Source organism: Saccopteryx bilineata, chromosome 1, assembly GCF_036850765.1.
Source record: "Saccopteryx bilineata isolate mSacBil1 chromosome 1, mSacBil1_pri_phased_curated, whole genome shotgun sequence".
Lineage (NCBI taxonomy): Eukaryota > Metazoa > Chordata > Mammalia > Chiroptera > Emballonuridae > Saccopteryx > Saccopteryx bilineata.
In genome coordinates this window covers 16,369,173-16,383,553 of record NC_089490.1, presented here as the reverse complement: position 1 = coordinate 16,383,553, position 14,381 = coordinate 16,369,173, and the positions used below count along the sequence as shown (strand labels likewise).

The following is a 14,381-nucleotide window of genomic DNA, read 5'->3' as shown; positions in this document are numbered from 1 at the left end:
AGACTTTCTAAGTTCTCATTGTTAGATCTTGTTACATAAGTTCCTTTTCCCCTTCTTTGCCTTAGTTTTGATTTGAGGTGCTGAATGGGCCCCGTATTGGGTTCCTTGTAGGGCTCGGCTTGGGACAGCTCGCACAGTTCTGGGTGCTTGGAATCAATCAGCTGCTCATAGAGCTGTCAGACCTGGGTTACAATAAACCCATGAAATTACCGAGAAGGGGAGTAAGGAATCTACCAGCGAAGGCACACTGAGTTCTGGAATGACAGACTTACTGTAATTATTGCTCATAAATGTTAAGCTCTTTATTTTGGAATAATTCAGTGGGAGCTCATGGGAGAGATTATACAAATGTTTGGGAATCTTTTATCTAACTTCTAAACTTGGGAAATGATTAAACTGCGGGCTGTTTTTCTGACTTTTTAATTATATGAATAGTAAAGTCAATAATGTAAAGACCAAGCAAGCATATCACTTTCCTGTCAGATCCTAAAAAATAAGTTATGTTCTAAGTAAATGTTATCCAGACATTTATATCATTGTTTCTTGTTAGGGTAAAAAGAGGGTCTGAAATTTCAGAACTGTTCCTGAGGTTATTGTTCTGGAAAGCTACTTCTGCTTATTTTGAAATTATTGTGCACATTTTTTTTCCATTCTCCTCTGGGTGCTGGTTCTTTGTCTTTTGCGACTTTTCATGGAATGTAGAGAGGTTCTTACCTTGGGACTTGGAATTAATATCTTTTTTTCTAACTCTTTTTCTTTTAGTTTGTTAATATTGGTTACTGGAAGGTGTAACTCTTAGAGCTGCATACCCTGAGGCTTTTTACCAAATTACAGTGATTTTTACTCCCTTAAAAAAAGAGAACCCAAAGGGTGTTTTAATTCACCAGCGATGGCTAGTCTTTCTGGGAAGGGAATGTAGACCAGTGTTGTACATTTATAACGAGCATTTGCCTACCAACCTGGGCAAAGGGAATTCACTTTTAATAATAATATTTTATTTTCCTTAGGGTATTTGAGCTACCTGTACTCAGACCATTGTCTTACTGTGTATTTTTGTCTTGGCCGTAGGGATTTTAATTTTTGCCTTGAAAGTTAGTGCTATTCTGTTCAGTATAACTTAGGTTTTAGTCTTTGGGAAAGAGAGCAGTAATTTCTTGTTTCTTCATGTTTTATAGTAGGGTTTATATCACAATTTCCATCTGTAGAATTTCCTTACAGAGTGAAAGTCACTCTGTTCATAGGACTGCTTACTTAAGTTATTGATTAATATGTAAATATCTGGGTGTGTGTTTAAATCTATACTGTGAGCACATTCCCATAATTGCCAGTAGCTCAGGCCAATAGCGTTTGCCACTGTGATGTTATAATTGCGTTTTTGGCCTAGACGCCTACTAGACTGAGCTTCATGGGGACTGTAATTGTGTCTTTTCTATTTTTCAGCGCCTAGCACAGTGCTGGAATCTAGACTTCCAAATAAATGAGTGACTGAATGAATTTATCCCTTGCTTCTCAACTAGAACTTACAGTTCGTCTCCCCATCACATAGACAGCAGTAACAACAAAGAGCTTTTAATACTTGACAGCTCTTTGACTCCTTTTTTAGTGGACCTTCCCAGGTATGGTTTGTAGCAGCTTCGCCTGCAAAGGGGTTCACAGGTAACCTCTCCTGAGGGTCCCCCTGGGGAGGCAGTCCCTGTCTCGGATGCGCTCCTGGCTCCATTGGACCGGGAGCTGCCGGAGGGTTGAGTCCAGCACCTGGACCAGCACTGAAGGCAGCTGAAGAATAGTTTTCCCTTTAAATAAATAGGATGAAGGTCCCTTTCAGCTCTTCCATGTTCCCATTCTCTGATCTTTATAAGTAATTTGCCTGAGTTACTGAGTGAAATTGATGCCCAGGCTGGGACCGACATGCTGAAGTGACTCACAAGGCCAGTGCTCTCTGATCATGTCTCCAGCCTGAGTTGCTTTGTGTTTCTCTGTTTTGTGATATTTGAGGACCAGCACTGCGCTGTACGGCAGGGAGGCCTGCAGGGAACGGAGGGAACGGGAAGGTTAAGTGAGATAGGAGTTCTCGGGAAAGTCCTGTGCGATGCCGCCCTTGTTGGAAGGGAGGACCCGCTGTTCTTCAGGGAGGTCAGGCGGGGAGCAGCAGACGACGGAGGGACAGAGCTGGGGAAAGAGACTGCAGTGGCAGCGAGCTGAGTGTGCACCCAGGGGTTCCTCGGGGTGAACGCTCTCTCAGCCTGGGTGCAGTAGAGAGCCCAGGAAAGGATGGTTAAAAACGTGAGGCAATTAAAGAAAAAGACAAGATAATTAACCCAGCACCACCTGCATTTTGGCAGTGTGTAGCTGGGGGCATGTCCTGCTCCATTTCTCCTTAGATTTTCTTTCTGATAATTACCTCATTTCTGCCTTGCTATGAATCTTCAAAGCGTAACTTTTTCTCTTAGTGTTTGTAAAATGCACCCAAAATGACAAATGTAAAGAAAACTATTGTTGTTTTTGACTATTTCCTTAATCCCTATCCCTAGATTTTTTTTTTCTTTTTGTATTCTTCTGAAGTTGGAAACGGGGAGGCAGTCAGACAGACTTCTGCATGCGCCCGACCGGGATCCACCTGGCACGCTCACCAGGGGGCGATTCTCTGCCCATCTGGGGCGTCGCTCTGTCACACCAGAGCCAGTCTAGTACCTGAGGCAGAGGCCATGGAGCCACCCCCAGCGCCCGGGCCATCTTTGCTCCAATGGAGCCTTGGCTGCGGGAGGGGAAGAGAGAGACAGAGAGGAAGGAGACGGGGAGGGGTGGAGAAGCAGATGGGCGCTTCTCCTGTGTGCCCTGGCCGGGAATCAACCTGGGACTTCCGCACGCCAGGCCGACGCTCTAACACTGAGCCAACTGGCCAGGGCCCTAACCCTAGATTTTTTTTAGAGCTTTTTTTCTCTACTGATAGACAAATATAAGCAGTAAGAATATTGATTGTGTGAATTATTATATTACCTGAATTTTCTCATTTTTGCCTTTTGTGTTAAATTCATCATTTAACGATAGATCTTGCCCAAATACTTGGAGTTGTATTTTTATCTGATTACAGTTACCGTGACAGAATTTCCACTGTGTAAGTGCTTCCCGTTTTGAAGCGAAAGATCCTTTCAAGGATTCTGTATCAAGGACAGTTAGAAAAGTTCTCAAGTACTCTTGAAATAAGCTTCAAAAGACGACTTAGGCCTGCGGTGGGAATTTCATTTCCTTTCAGACTTTTAGTTACGGTCACTTGCCTCTCGTGTGCCTCGTATGCTGTCGTACGCTGCCCTCAGCTTGATAAACCGTGGAGGTGAAGGGTCTCGTGTTGAGAGGAAGTCGCAGGTGGCGGCAGCGTCTGCGTGGAAGCTCGGGGTCCCCCCTCCTTTGTCCGGGCCTGGACTGGGGCAGTCGGAGCTGGAGGGGATGCCCGCAGTGGTCCGCAGCAAGACTTCGGACCCCGCATCTTATACCCAGAGATAAGGGGTTCTCGTTTCTTTTTACCGAGTCCTCATACATCACGGATGTCTGAAGAGCACAGATTGGAAGGGTTTGTTTGTGTGCCTGCTCTGTCGAGTGCTTCATCTCTAGACTGGAGGCCTCAGGAGGGCAGGCCTGTCTGTCTCCCACTGAGGTAGTCCCAGGCCCTCAGTGGGACCCGGTACAGAGTGAGTCCACGGCAAGTGTTTTTTGACTGATGCAATTCTGTATACTTACACAGTACTTTAGCATATCTTATTTGTAGCACAATCTACCAGGCATCCCCAAACTATGGCCCGTGGGCCGCATGTGGCCCCCTGAAACCATTTATACAGCTCCCGCCGCACTTCCCGCGAAAGGGGCACCTCTTTCGCTGGTGGTCAGTGAGAGGAGCACTGTATGTGGCGGCCCCCCCAACGGTCTGAGGGACAGTGAACTGGCCCCCTGTGTAAAAAGTTTGGTGACCCCTGAATTCTACACCATAATTCTGCGGGTAGGTTGGTCAGAGAATTATGTTTAGATGAGAAAACAGATTTACAGAGACCAAGAGGCCTCCCTCGGGTAGGGGGTGGTAGAGCCTGAGTCTCAAACTTAGGTTTTCTCACTCTAAGTCCCAGCTTTTTTTTTTTTTTTTAATACATCAGACTGGTTCTTTCCTCTGAGTCTTAGGTCACTTTTGAGGGAAAAGGTTACAAAGAGGGTGTAAGTATGTTCCTCCCATCAGAAACCATTCTTGCCTGACTGGCAGAGCAGGACCCCTGGAGGCAGACTGCCTGGGTTCTGATTGCAGCTGTGACACCTGCTGGCTGTGGGCCCTCGGGCGACAGAGCCCGGCTAAGCTTTCTCCTGCCCCCACTTCCCAGCAGCGGAGTGGCGGTAGTCATAGCACTCCACACAGAGGATTCTGGTGAGGAGTGAATCAAAGGAATTAGTAAGGTTTGTTAAATAAATGAAAAATAAATGTGAAGAATACATGGGGTCACCCTGAGCTAACAGAACGCCGGGAGTTGTGAGCCTGTGGCGTTGAGCTTCTGGCGGAGAGACGTTGAGCGGGGTGAGGTTTCATTTTGCTTTGCGTCTGAGATGCCTTAGTCTTTGCGGGCTGACCAGCCCCACCCAGCTGCATTTCCACTGCACTGACTGTTGTCTTCCGGAGCCATTCTCATACCTGTTTTCATTTGAAAAAATGTCTAAACCCCACATTTTCCAAGTAATCTGCAATAATGAATTACCCCCTTTCCCTAAGAGGCTAATTATGGCTTAGACTTGACTCTATTCAAATCACATAGCCATGTGTGTATGTACTGTGAGAATTCACTGTTTGTTTCCAGTGTGTCATCTTGCTTTAGTTCTCTTATTAGTGTGTGCTTTTTAAAAGAAGGGACTAAGCACAATGAAAACAAACAAATCCCTCACAGACACAGACAATGGTGTGGAGATTACAGGTGGGAAGGGTGTGGGGGAGGTAGGTAGTAGACAGTCAAGGGGGGTATACGGTGATGGCAGGAGACAGGACTCAGGGTCGTGAACACACAGTGTGCAGATGATGTGTGATAAACTTGTACACCTGAAGCCTGCATACTTTTATTAACCAGTGTCACCCCAATAAATTAAATAAAATTAAAAAAGTGATATAGTGTTTCATAATAATATTGGCAGTCTTTTTTTTAGAGTTTAGTATGTGCTTTGCAGAGACATCATCTCATTTTAATCCTTAAAACAAACAGAAAACAGAAACACCTGGTGGACAGATATCGCCCTACTGAGAAATTAAATTCAGAGACAGGAACTTCCCCAAAGTGGTACACTTGGCGAAAGGTGGAGCCACTGTTTAAACTCATAACTTTGAAGCTCGAACCCCTGACATGTATTGTATGCTGCCCCGGGTCCCTCCGTGGAGAGTGTCGGGTTTAGAACGTTGGGACCTGAAGGGCGGGTTCCAGATCCTTGAAGCAGTGTGTGCATAGAGGACTTCAGAGTCCCAGGAGCAGGTGACACTTCATAAATCTGTTGGAGAGGGGAGGGTGTTTAATTATAACCGTAACTCTGATTTTGACTGAATTTAACCATAACTCTGACAGACTGAATTTCCATTTTGAAATACTCAAGTGAAGTAAAAATATGTTTTCTTTTAAATGTATCTTTGGTTTTTAGCTAGATTAATTGATTAATCCATGTACGACCAATGGCTCTGCTGTACTGGATTCATCCTCTCCTTTACTGTCGCTCTGTCAGATGTCTGACCTACCTGCTTTGCTGTTACACATTATGCTCAGTCCAGATCAGGTGTAGGTCATCTTTACATGCTGTTTTTGTCCAGGAGATATTAAAGTAAAGCTACTAATAGAATTCAGGAGAGCTGATTTGTTTGTGCTAGTCCATGTTTGTTTTGTTTTGTTTTCTGGTGTTAACAACTTTTTCTTAACATAGTCCCAAGCACTTTGTGACTATGATGGTGTCATTAAATTTAAACTGTGGGTAACAACTTAATCCTCAAGACATTCCATAACTTCTATTTCCATAGACTTGTCTCTGCCATTTTTAAATTAAATGCACATACTAGAATCAACTAGAGTCCTAGAATTGTGTCTTTCCCCCCAACTTATAGAATAATTTAATAACCAACCCTTAACCATGCTTTTTTGTATCTCCAACTATATAGTACCAGAAGAAAACATTGCAACTATGAAGTACGGAGCCCAGGTTGTCAAAGGGGAGCTGAAGTCTGCCTTACTTGATGGTGACACTCAAAATTACGATTTGGACCATGGATTTTCCAGGCACCCGATTGACGACGACTGCCGTTCCGGCATCGAGATCAAGCTGGGCCAGCCGTCCATCATCAACCACGTCCGGATTCTGCTGTGGGACCGCGACAGCCGGTGGGTCACCTGACTGGGAGAGAAACTAGCACTGTGTTCGACCGTCGCAGCCTGTGTGGTTTTACACATTTGATGACTTACTTCTTTGTGGTCCCTTGGCTATTTCTCTTGAAGTGTTGTTCTGGGGGAAGAGTTAAAGGGTATATTTCTTTAAAAAAAAATAACATTTTTGTGTTGTTTTTTTTCTGCTTATAGAAGTAATGAACACGTGTTTATTGTGGAAAACGTAGAACATACAGAAAAGCACAAAGAAATAAAAATTTCTAGTAATCTCACCACCCATTATTAATCTTTGTATGTATCTAATCAGTGTTTCTTGTCATACATAGTATGCCTCTCTCTTTTTCTCTTTCTCTCTCTCTCTCTCTCATACACACACACACACACGCACACTCACAAAACATAAACCAATAACACCACACATAGTTTTACAAAATAAAGGTTCATTGTATAAAAAGCTAGCTTCACTTTTTAAGTAATATATAGTGAATATTCTACCCTTTAAAAATATTCCTCTAAAATGTTACTTTATATGGTTGTTTGGTTTTCTACCCTATGGGTTCCTATGATTTATTTAGTTGATTCCTTACTTTTGGATATTATAATAACTTTTAAAATACATTTTATCTTATGGATGAAGAAAGAAGTACTTTTTAGTGTGTGCATAAATCTCATCCTCAAAACAGAAGAAACTTGTGAGGAATCTCCGTTGGGCTCTAGCCTAGGGATCCTCCCAGTCTCACAGGAGCGCCAAGGTTCTGCCTTTCTTCTGGCTGTTCTGAGACTGTGACCCGCTGTGCTTTCCAAGGTCTAGCCATGGTGGCCCAAGTACTGGAGCACCGTGAGTGACCAGGAACTGAGCTGTGTCTCCCATGGCTGCTTATCATCAACCGACACCCTGCACACCACAACACTGATGTACAGAGTCCCCGAAGCCCTAATTGTACCACTTTGAGTCTGGGTAGGACGGGCTTGATAGTAGTGGTGACAATGCCCTGCAGACCTTGCAGGTTAGTTCATTTCTCTGGTCAGCACCGCTGGCCACTGCCCTGGCCTTGAGGATATTTGAGCAGGTCTGAGGGAAGCTTTGTGAAGTGAAAGTCAGCATTTCCTGTGTATGGGGCTTCGAAGTCCCCGTCATTTTTGTGTTTTTTAAAAAATTTTTTTTAAATTACTTTTTTAAATTAAGAATATATTTTCTGGCCCTGGCTATAAGCTGGTTAGGGCATCATCCTGATAGGTCAAGGCTGTGGGTTTAATCCCCGGTCAGGGCACATATAAGCATCAACCAATGACTGCATAAACGGGTGGAACAACAAATCAATGTCTCTCTCTCTCCCCCTCTCTCTGTTCCTTCTCCTCCCCTAAATTCAATAAAAGGAGAGTATATTTTCTGACACATACTTTGTTGGATATAATTCGATCCTGGTTGGCAAAATGGAGGTAATTCATATATCATTGCTAAGAGTCTGATTAATAATACTTATATAGAGTCTGATAGTAATAATACTTACATAGCACTTTCATTATTTTTATGTGGTATGCACTGTTATAAAAGCTTTCCTTATAGTCACTCATTTAATTAATAGTGAAATTGGTGTAAAAATATTAAAAGAAAAGGTTAGTATGTTTGGAACTGAAAGTAGTTACCGTTTCCATGATGTTAAATGTTTATAGGCCACTTTGTTTCAGTATGTGCGTTATAGTCACGGGGGACTTCCCTTGACCTCATGGCAGTTCTTTCCTCACAGAGGCTGTTAATCATTCTAAGCAAAGGTGAAGCATTCAGAATCTTAAGCCAAAAAGATTCTGACATGTGTTTTGAAATTATATCCTGCATTACCGATAACCCAGAGAGGTTCAATAAAAGGTTATAACCATTTTGAGACTGAGCGATAAAATGACTGGGAGGGAGAGGGCCGCAGGAAATGCGGACGACACAAGCTAAGCTGACCTTTGCCGGTCACAGCTGTTGGTGGCAGGCTGACATTTACGGTCACCTAAATCTCCTGAGATTGTTCCTGTTGATATCCCAGTACAAATCATAACTGCATCTCAGATTTAAATCCGGCCTAGGACTGGGGAATAGGGATTTGTCTAGGCTGGGAGCAGCATGCAGTGGTCCAGTGGAGGGTGACAGGCCACCTTCATTACTGCCAGGGTGTTCACCGGCAAATCTGAGGTCGCGCCCAAAAGAAGCACGCATTATCTCTTCACCATGTCATCTGTTTTTCTGCAGGCTGCATGTGTGTTTGGGGTGGTAGGAGGCTGGGAGCGAGTAGGGGGTGAGGTGGCTTCCGGGGGGAACCCTCCGAGTTGACTTTCCTCCTGCGAGTGTAGGGCTGAGCTCCCAGGCCAGGGAAGGCAGAGGGAAGAGGCACACACCTTCTTCTGTTTTCTGTCCCGTCTTGTCAATCTGACAGGTGTGAGCCAGGCGTTCTGGCCTATTTGAAAAAGGAGCAAATGTCTTGCGTGCCTGATATGTGCCAAGCACCGTGCTAGACCCTGGATCTGTGAACATGAATACGGCATGGCATGGTCTTTGTTCCTGAGCAATAGGCGGATGGGCACACTGAGAGGATTTCAGTACATTGTGGTGACTGCCGTCATCCAGATTTGATTGTTGTGCAGAGAGTGTAATTCACGCATAGCGTATTTTTGTGCCTTTTAATGCTTTATTAAGATATAACTTTGTATTGTTATTTTAATGTGGTCCTTTTTTCTGCCCTTTTCACTTTGATTCCTAGGTCTTATTCATACTTCATTGAAGTGTCGATGGATGAACTTGATTGGATCCGAGTGATCGATCACTCACAGTACCTGTGTCGCTCCTGGCAGAAGTTATACTTTCCAGCCCGTGTCTGCAGGTTAGTTCTCCCGGCTGATAAGTGATGTTGATGTTTATTTAAGGAGATGTGGACTCTGAGAAGCAGATTATATATATTTTTTGCCTCACAGAAGAGTTTTTTCAGACTATCAGCTACCAAACGCACCCCAGCTAACACTTAGGAAAACTGTGGAACATGAAGCATCGTCATTTTTAGAGTGTGCTGTGGAACTGTTTATCCGGAGTGTTTTGTACTATTTTCTTGTAGTCGACCTGTAAAGGAGTAAGAGGGGACCGCTGACCCTGTGAAGTGGGGATGTTCCCTGGGCTGCGTGCTGGACCTGGAGGGCGTCACTGGTGGGGGAATGCTCTGCCCACCGCAGCCGGGGGAGTTCTTGCGCCCGTGCTCCCAGGAGGGGCGCCGTGGGTGCCAGTGTGCGCGTCCCGAGAGCCCATGCTCCCGGGAGGAGCGCCGTGGGTGCCGGTGTGCGCGTTCTGAGAGCCCGTGCTCCCGGGAGGAGCGCCGTGGGTGCCAGTGTGCGCGTTCTGAGAGCCCGTGCTCCCAGGAGGAGCGCCGTGGGTGCCGGTGTGCGCGTCCCGAGAGCCCATGCTCCCGGGAGGAGCGCCGTGGGTGCCGGTGTGCGCGTTCTGAGAGCCCGTGCTCCCGGGAGGAGCGCCGTGGGCGCCAGTGTGCGCGTTCTGAGAGCCCGTGCTCCCGGGAGGAGCGCCGTGGGTGCCGGTGTGCGCGTTCTGAGAGCCCGTGCTCCCAGGAGGAGCGCCGTGGGTGCCGGTGTGCGCGTCCCGAGAGCCCGTGCTCCCGGGAGGAGCGCCGTGGGCGCCAGTGTGCGCGTTCTGAGAGTCCGTGCTCCCAGGAGGAGCGCCGAGGGTGCCAGTGTGCGCGTCCTGAGAGCCCGTGCTCCCGGGAGGAGCGCCGCGCCGTGGGCGCCGGTGTGCGCATTCTGAGAGCCCGTGTTCCCAGGAGGAGCGCCGTGGGTGCCAGTGTGCGCGTCCTGAGAGCCTGTGCTCTTGATCTAGGTCAGTGGAGGTCCGCGGGATTTGACGAAGCAGGTGTTTCTGAGGGGGTTGGGCTGGAGCCGGGGAGGCCGAGCCCTGGGGCTCCCGGTTCACGCCCTCCCTTCAGTCAGAGCACCTCAGCTTTTATTGTCGTGTTGCGGTCCCACACTAGTCTGCTTTAAAAAGTATTAATGAACTATTGTCCTAATATTTCACATTCTTCCCATAGGGATAAGCCATAGTTTAAACGTTCTTTTTGAAATTCTGTGAAACGTATAAAAGTAGTGAATTTGGGAGGTGGGAGAAGTGGTAAAAGGCCCCCAGAACTGTGTTGTGTTTTTCTGTTGTAATTCTCCCTTTGGAAATTGCCTCAGGTCTTCTTTACCTAGAGTCAAAGGTCAAGGCATGTTCCTCGGTTAGGTCAGCGAGGAGAGAAGGGAAGGGTGTGGTGGGGGTAAACCAGGGAGAATGAGGAGCTGACCCCCCACCCGAGACCCTCCTCACCCTGACCTGTGACCTCAGCTCACCTCCCACCGAGGCTGACGTGGGCGCGGTGCGGGGTGCCCCACAGTTACTCTCTTTGCCAGGGACCCCTTATGCATAGTAAACCCATGATCTGTCAGCATCAGGCTGAATTCTTAGTCCCACCAAGGAGCTCCACAAAACCGCTCGGCCTCTGGTATGGATAGTAGAGAATGTTGCCTCCATTTTTTTATTATGGATATGACTAGACACAATATTGTTACCCGGGGATTCTCTTGTGTGAAAATGCAGAAAATCAATTCCATTTCCCCAAAGGGGGACTAAAGTAGCTCAGGTCTGGTGGTTGCTCTTTTATCAGAGGGGTTTTGAATGGATTAAAATGAGAAGGACAAGGAATTGAGTGAGGATTCTGCATCTCAGGGCTGCCTAGGGATACCCTGGGAGTGACAGAGGGGCCCTGGCACGGAGGACGTGATTGAGTCTGCATCGATGCGGGTTATTACTGCTGCATTGGATTAAAAAATCAGCAGCGGAGCAGGCAGAGCATCTGATGTGGGCCGCAGGACAGTATGCTTCTATTTAATTTGGTACAACAGGGACATGACTCCCAGAACAAATCATCGTGAATATAAAACCAGCCATGACACAGTCGGTGCGCTTTACCCATCTTAAAACATGCCTTCAGTTATGTACAGTCTCTGGCTTTTAGAAAATAATGCTTCCTATTTATTAATGAGCATTACTCCCCTTTCCTCATTGTCTCTCCCGTGGGGCCTGGCCTTTGTCGGTGTAGCTTGCATATGTTGTACAGCAGGGGTCCCCAAACTATGGCCCACGGGCCCCATGCGGCCCCCTGAGGCCATTTATCCGGCCCCCGCTGCACTTCTGGAAGGGGCACCTCTTTCATTGGTGGTCAGTGAGAGGAGCATAGTTCCCATTGAAATACTGGTCAGTTTGTTGATTTAAATTTACTTGTTCTTTATTTTAAATATTGTATTTGTTCCCGTTTTGTTTTTTTTACTTTAAAATAAGATATGTGCAGTGTGCATAGGGATTTGTTCATAGTTTTTTTTATAGTATGGCCCTCCAACAGTCTGAGGGACAGTGAACTGGCCCCCTGTGTAAAAAGTTTGGGGACCCCTGTTGTAGAGCCTGGCTGTATCCATGATGCTAGTTTGGTCTTGATATGGCCAGCCCCCAGGTCTGGCCCGGAAAAACTGATAAAAGATGGTTAGAGATACTGTTAACAAGACAAGGAAGGCGCCTTGATATTGATAGTCATTTAAAAAAAATTTAAAGCAGTTCTAACTACTTTAACATGTTATATTAATCACTACATTCCTTTATAAACCCTGCCTTTTGTCATAGGTCGAAATTTTGGTAGTGTTTTAAAATGAATCTAAGAATAAGTCCCTACTGATTATTCAAGGATGTCTTACACTTGCTGCTGCTTCTCTTCACAATCATTTAGTGACTCCCTGGACCATGTGCTAAATACACCTCGTCCAGGGACTTGACTAGGCACGTGGAGCTTCTTTATTTCCTTAGCATGCAGTGTCCAGTTTGCATCATGTTAGTTAATTTGCCCATTTGTATGTCACCTTTGTTCTTCATTGCACTTGGCGTGTTTGTCTGACCTCTGATATGAACATAACAAGCTCTTGGGAATCAATGACTGTGGATTCTAATCTCTTAGTATCCTTACGCAGTTCTCAGGTTATGACCTTGTATGCAGTGGGAACTCTATAAATGTTTCCACAGGTTTCACGGGGTCCAGGCACTGAGTGGGTAATGGAGAGACAGTGGGTCGACGTTGCCATGTGGATACGTTCATTGGTACTTTTTATCCATGTATTTGTTAGTGTCACTGCTGGGAAGCTGGGGTGGTGAATGGTCTTGTACTGTTACAAAGGTCACTTCCTGTTGTTTTCTTTAGGAAGCTGGATTTTGAGGTTAATCCCAAAGGATATGAGAGACATGTATTTGATGAAAGATTACATCAAATATATTCATGAAAGAAGAGATGCTCTGTGAATTGGGGCAGTGTGACTTTACCCAGCCCTCTCTCTGAGCCCAGGCTGGACTGCATGTCGATCAGCATCGTGGAGTAGAGAAACCCCGGGCCTGTGTGGTTCGTTAGAGTGCTTCTCAAGCCCTGGCTTCATCTGGCCCTGATGCTGTGGCCTTAGTCAAGCAGTGCCTCCCCCAGCCCCGGTCTCTGTGCCAGTAGAAAGCCGGAGTGGTGACACTTCTCGTGGGGTCTGCTGTGAAGGTTAAGTAGCATACATAGTACACACACAGGTACTGAGCATGGGGCCTGGCCCGAAACAGGCTCAGTAAATGGCTCTTTTTATTACTAAATTAAAATTTTTTTTTTTCTAATTTCTGAGTCTCGAAGCTGGAGTTTGACCTTTAGAGAAAGAGAAGCATCGCTGCTGTCCTCTGGCCGCGTGGCTCTCGCTTTGAGGAAGCTGCTCCTCAGCTGGGGAACGTGGGCAGCTTAGCACCTTTCCTCCCGCCGAGTGTCGGCGTCCAGCACGTGCTAACCGGCCTCCTGATCTCCATAAGCTGCCGGTGGTGTGCTTCCAGCAGCTTTCAGATACTTTGGTTTTGGTAAAGCCTTTTTTATTCTGGAAAAATATACATAACATCAGTTTTCCTATTCATATATTCATAATGTAATTCTGTCAACAGTTTACCTTGCCAAGGTAGTAGACATTGTCTAGTGACAATAAGGATAATATCAGACTTCAAAGCCAGAGTGATCATGCCAGCTATGACAATGAATGGAGGGAAGTGACCTGCTCTGTCTTTAAGGGTCTTTTTTAAGTATACATTGTGTGTGTTAAGTGGGGACTGCTCTATGTAGCCAGCGACATAGACTAACACCTCCCCCTCCATCCTCCGCTGGGGAGGAAGAAGGCGACTTTGTCAGCGTCGGCACAATCTCTCATACGCACTCAGAACCATGCTATGTCTTATCAGCTTTCTCTTTCTCAGGAAAAGGCAATTTCTGCTTGACCCATAAATTCTCTAACCTTCAGATTGTCTTTTTGGCTATCCAGTAAGTTCTCATCAAGCCTTTCCACAGCCTTCTCAGATGGTGGGGCCTCGGACTGAACAAAAAACACTATTAAGGAATGGCAAATATTGAGTGCCCTGCAGGGTTTAAAATTTTCTTCCCTGGCTGTTTCTCAACGTGGTCCCGGTAGTTTGGCAGCCATATGACGTTGCTGAAGTATCAGGAGACTTGACACAGAGACGTGAAGGGTAGAGGTAGATTTGAGAGCCTGGATATGGCTGGTCGCTGGAATTACAAAAAAGCGATCTTGGTATAAAACCTGGGAGCTGAGAGAGAAGAATAATGGGCCCGAAAGCCAAGTCCCCACGGACGTGCCTCTGAGGCAGGAGTGGGTGGCGGGCGTGACCACCGCAGCGGCTGGGCGGTCAGGCGGTGAGCATGACCCTGAAGGCTGGCCAGGAAGGGCACCGAGGGGGCCACTCGACAGTCAGGAGGGGCCCAGGAGGGTGGCCTCGGTTAGCCCAGCGTGGCTTTCTTCTTTCCTTCCTTTTGTTGCTAATTATCAGAATGGGAGTTTCTTTTTCTGTCACATTTTTATTGTAAAATTAGAATGTAATACATGTTTTTAAAGTTGATAAAGCTGCTCTCTGGTAAG

The 14,381-nt window shown here is 46.2% G+C and overlaps 1 protein-coding gene across 3 annotated transcripts in view; it reads left to right on the top strand.

Moving 5' to 3' along the window:
- BTBD9 (BTB domain containing 9) overlaps positions 1 to 14,381 on the top strand; it is a 448,341-nt gene that overhangs the window by 60,194 nt on the left and 373,766 nt on the right. For all 3 annotated transcript variants that reach the window (XM_066240405.1, XM_066240497.1, XM_066240592.1), the window contains exons 5-6: positions 6,161 to 6,380; positions 9,128 to 9,247. In XM_066240405.1, coding sequence (XP_066096502.1) covers positions 6,161 to 6,380; positions 9,128 to 9,247 — 340 coding nt within the window. The remainder of the gene's footprint in view (positions 1 to 6,160; positions 6,381 to 9,127; positions 9,248 to 14,381) is intronic.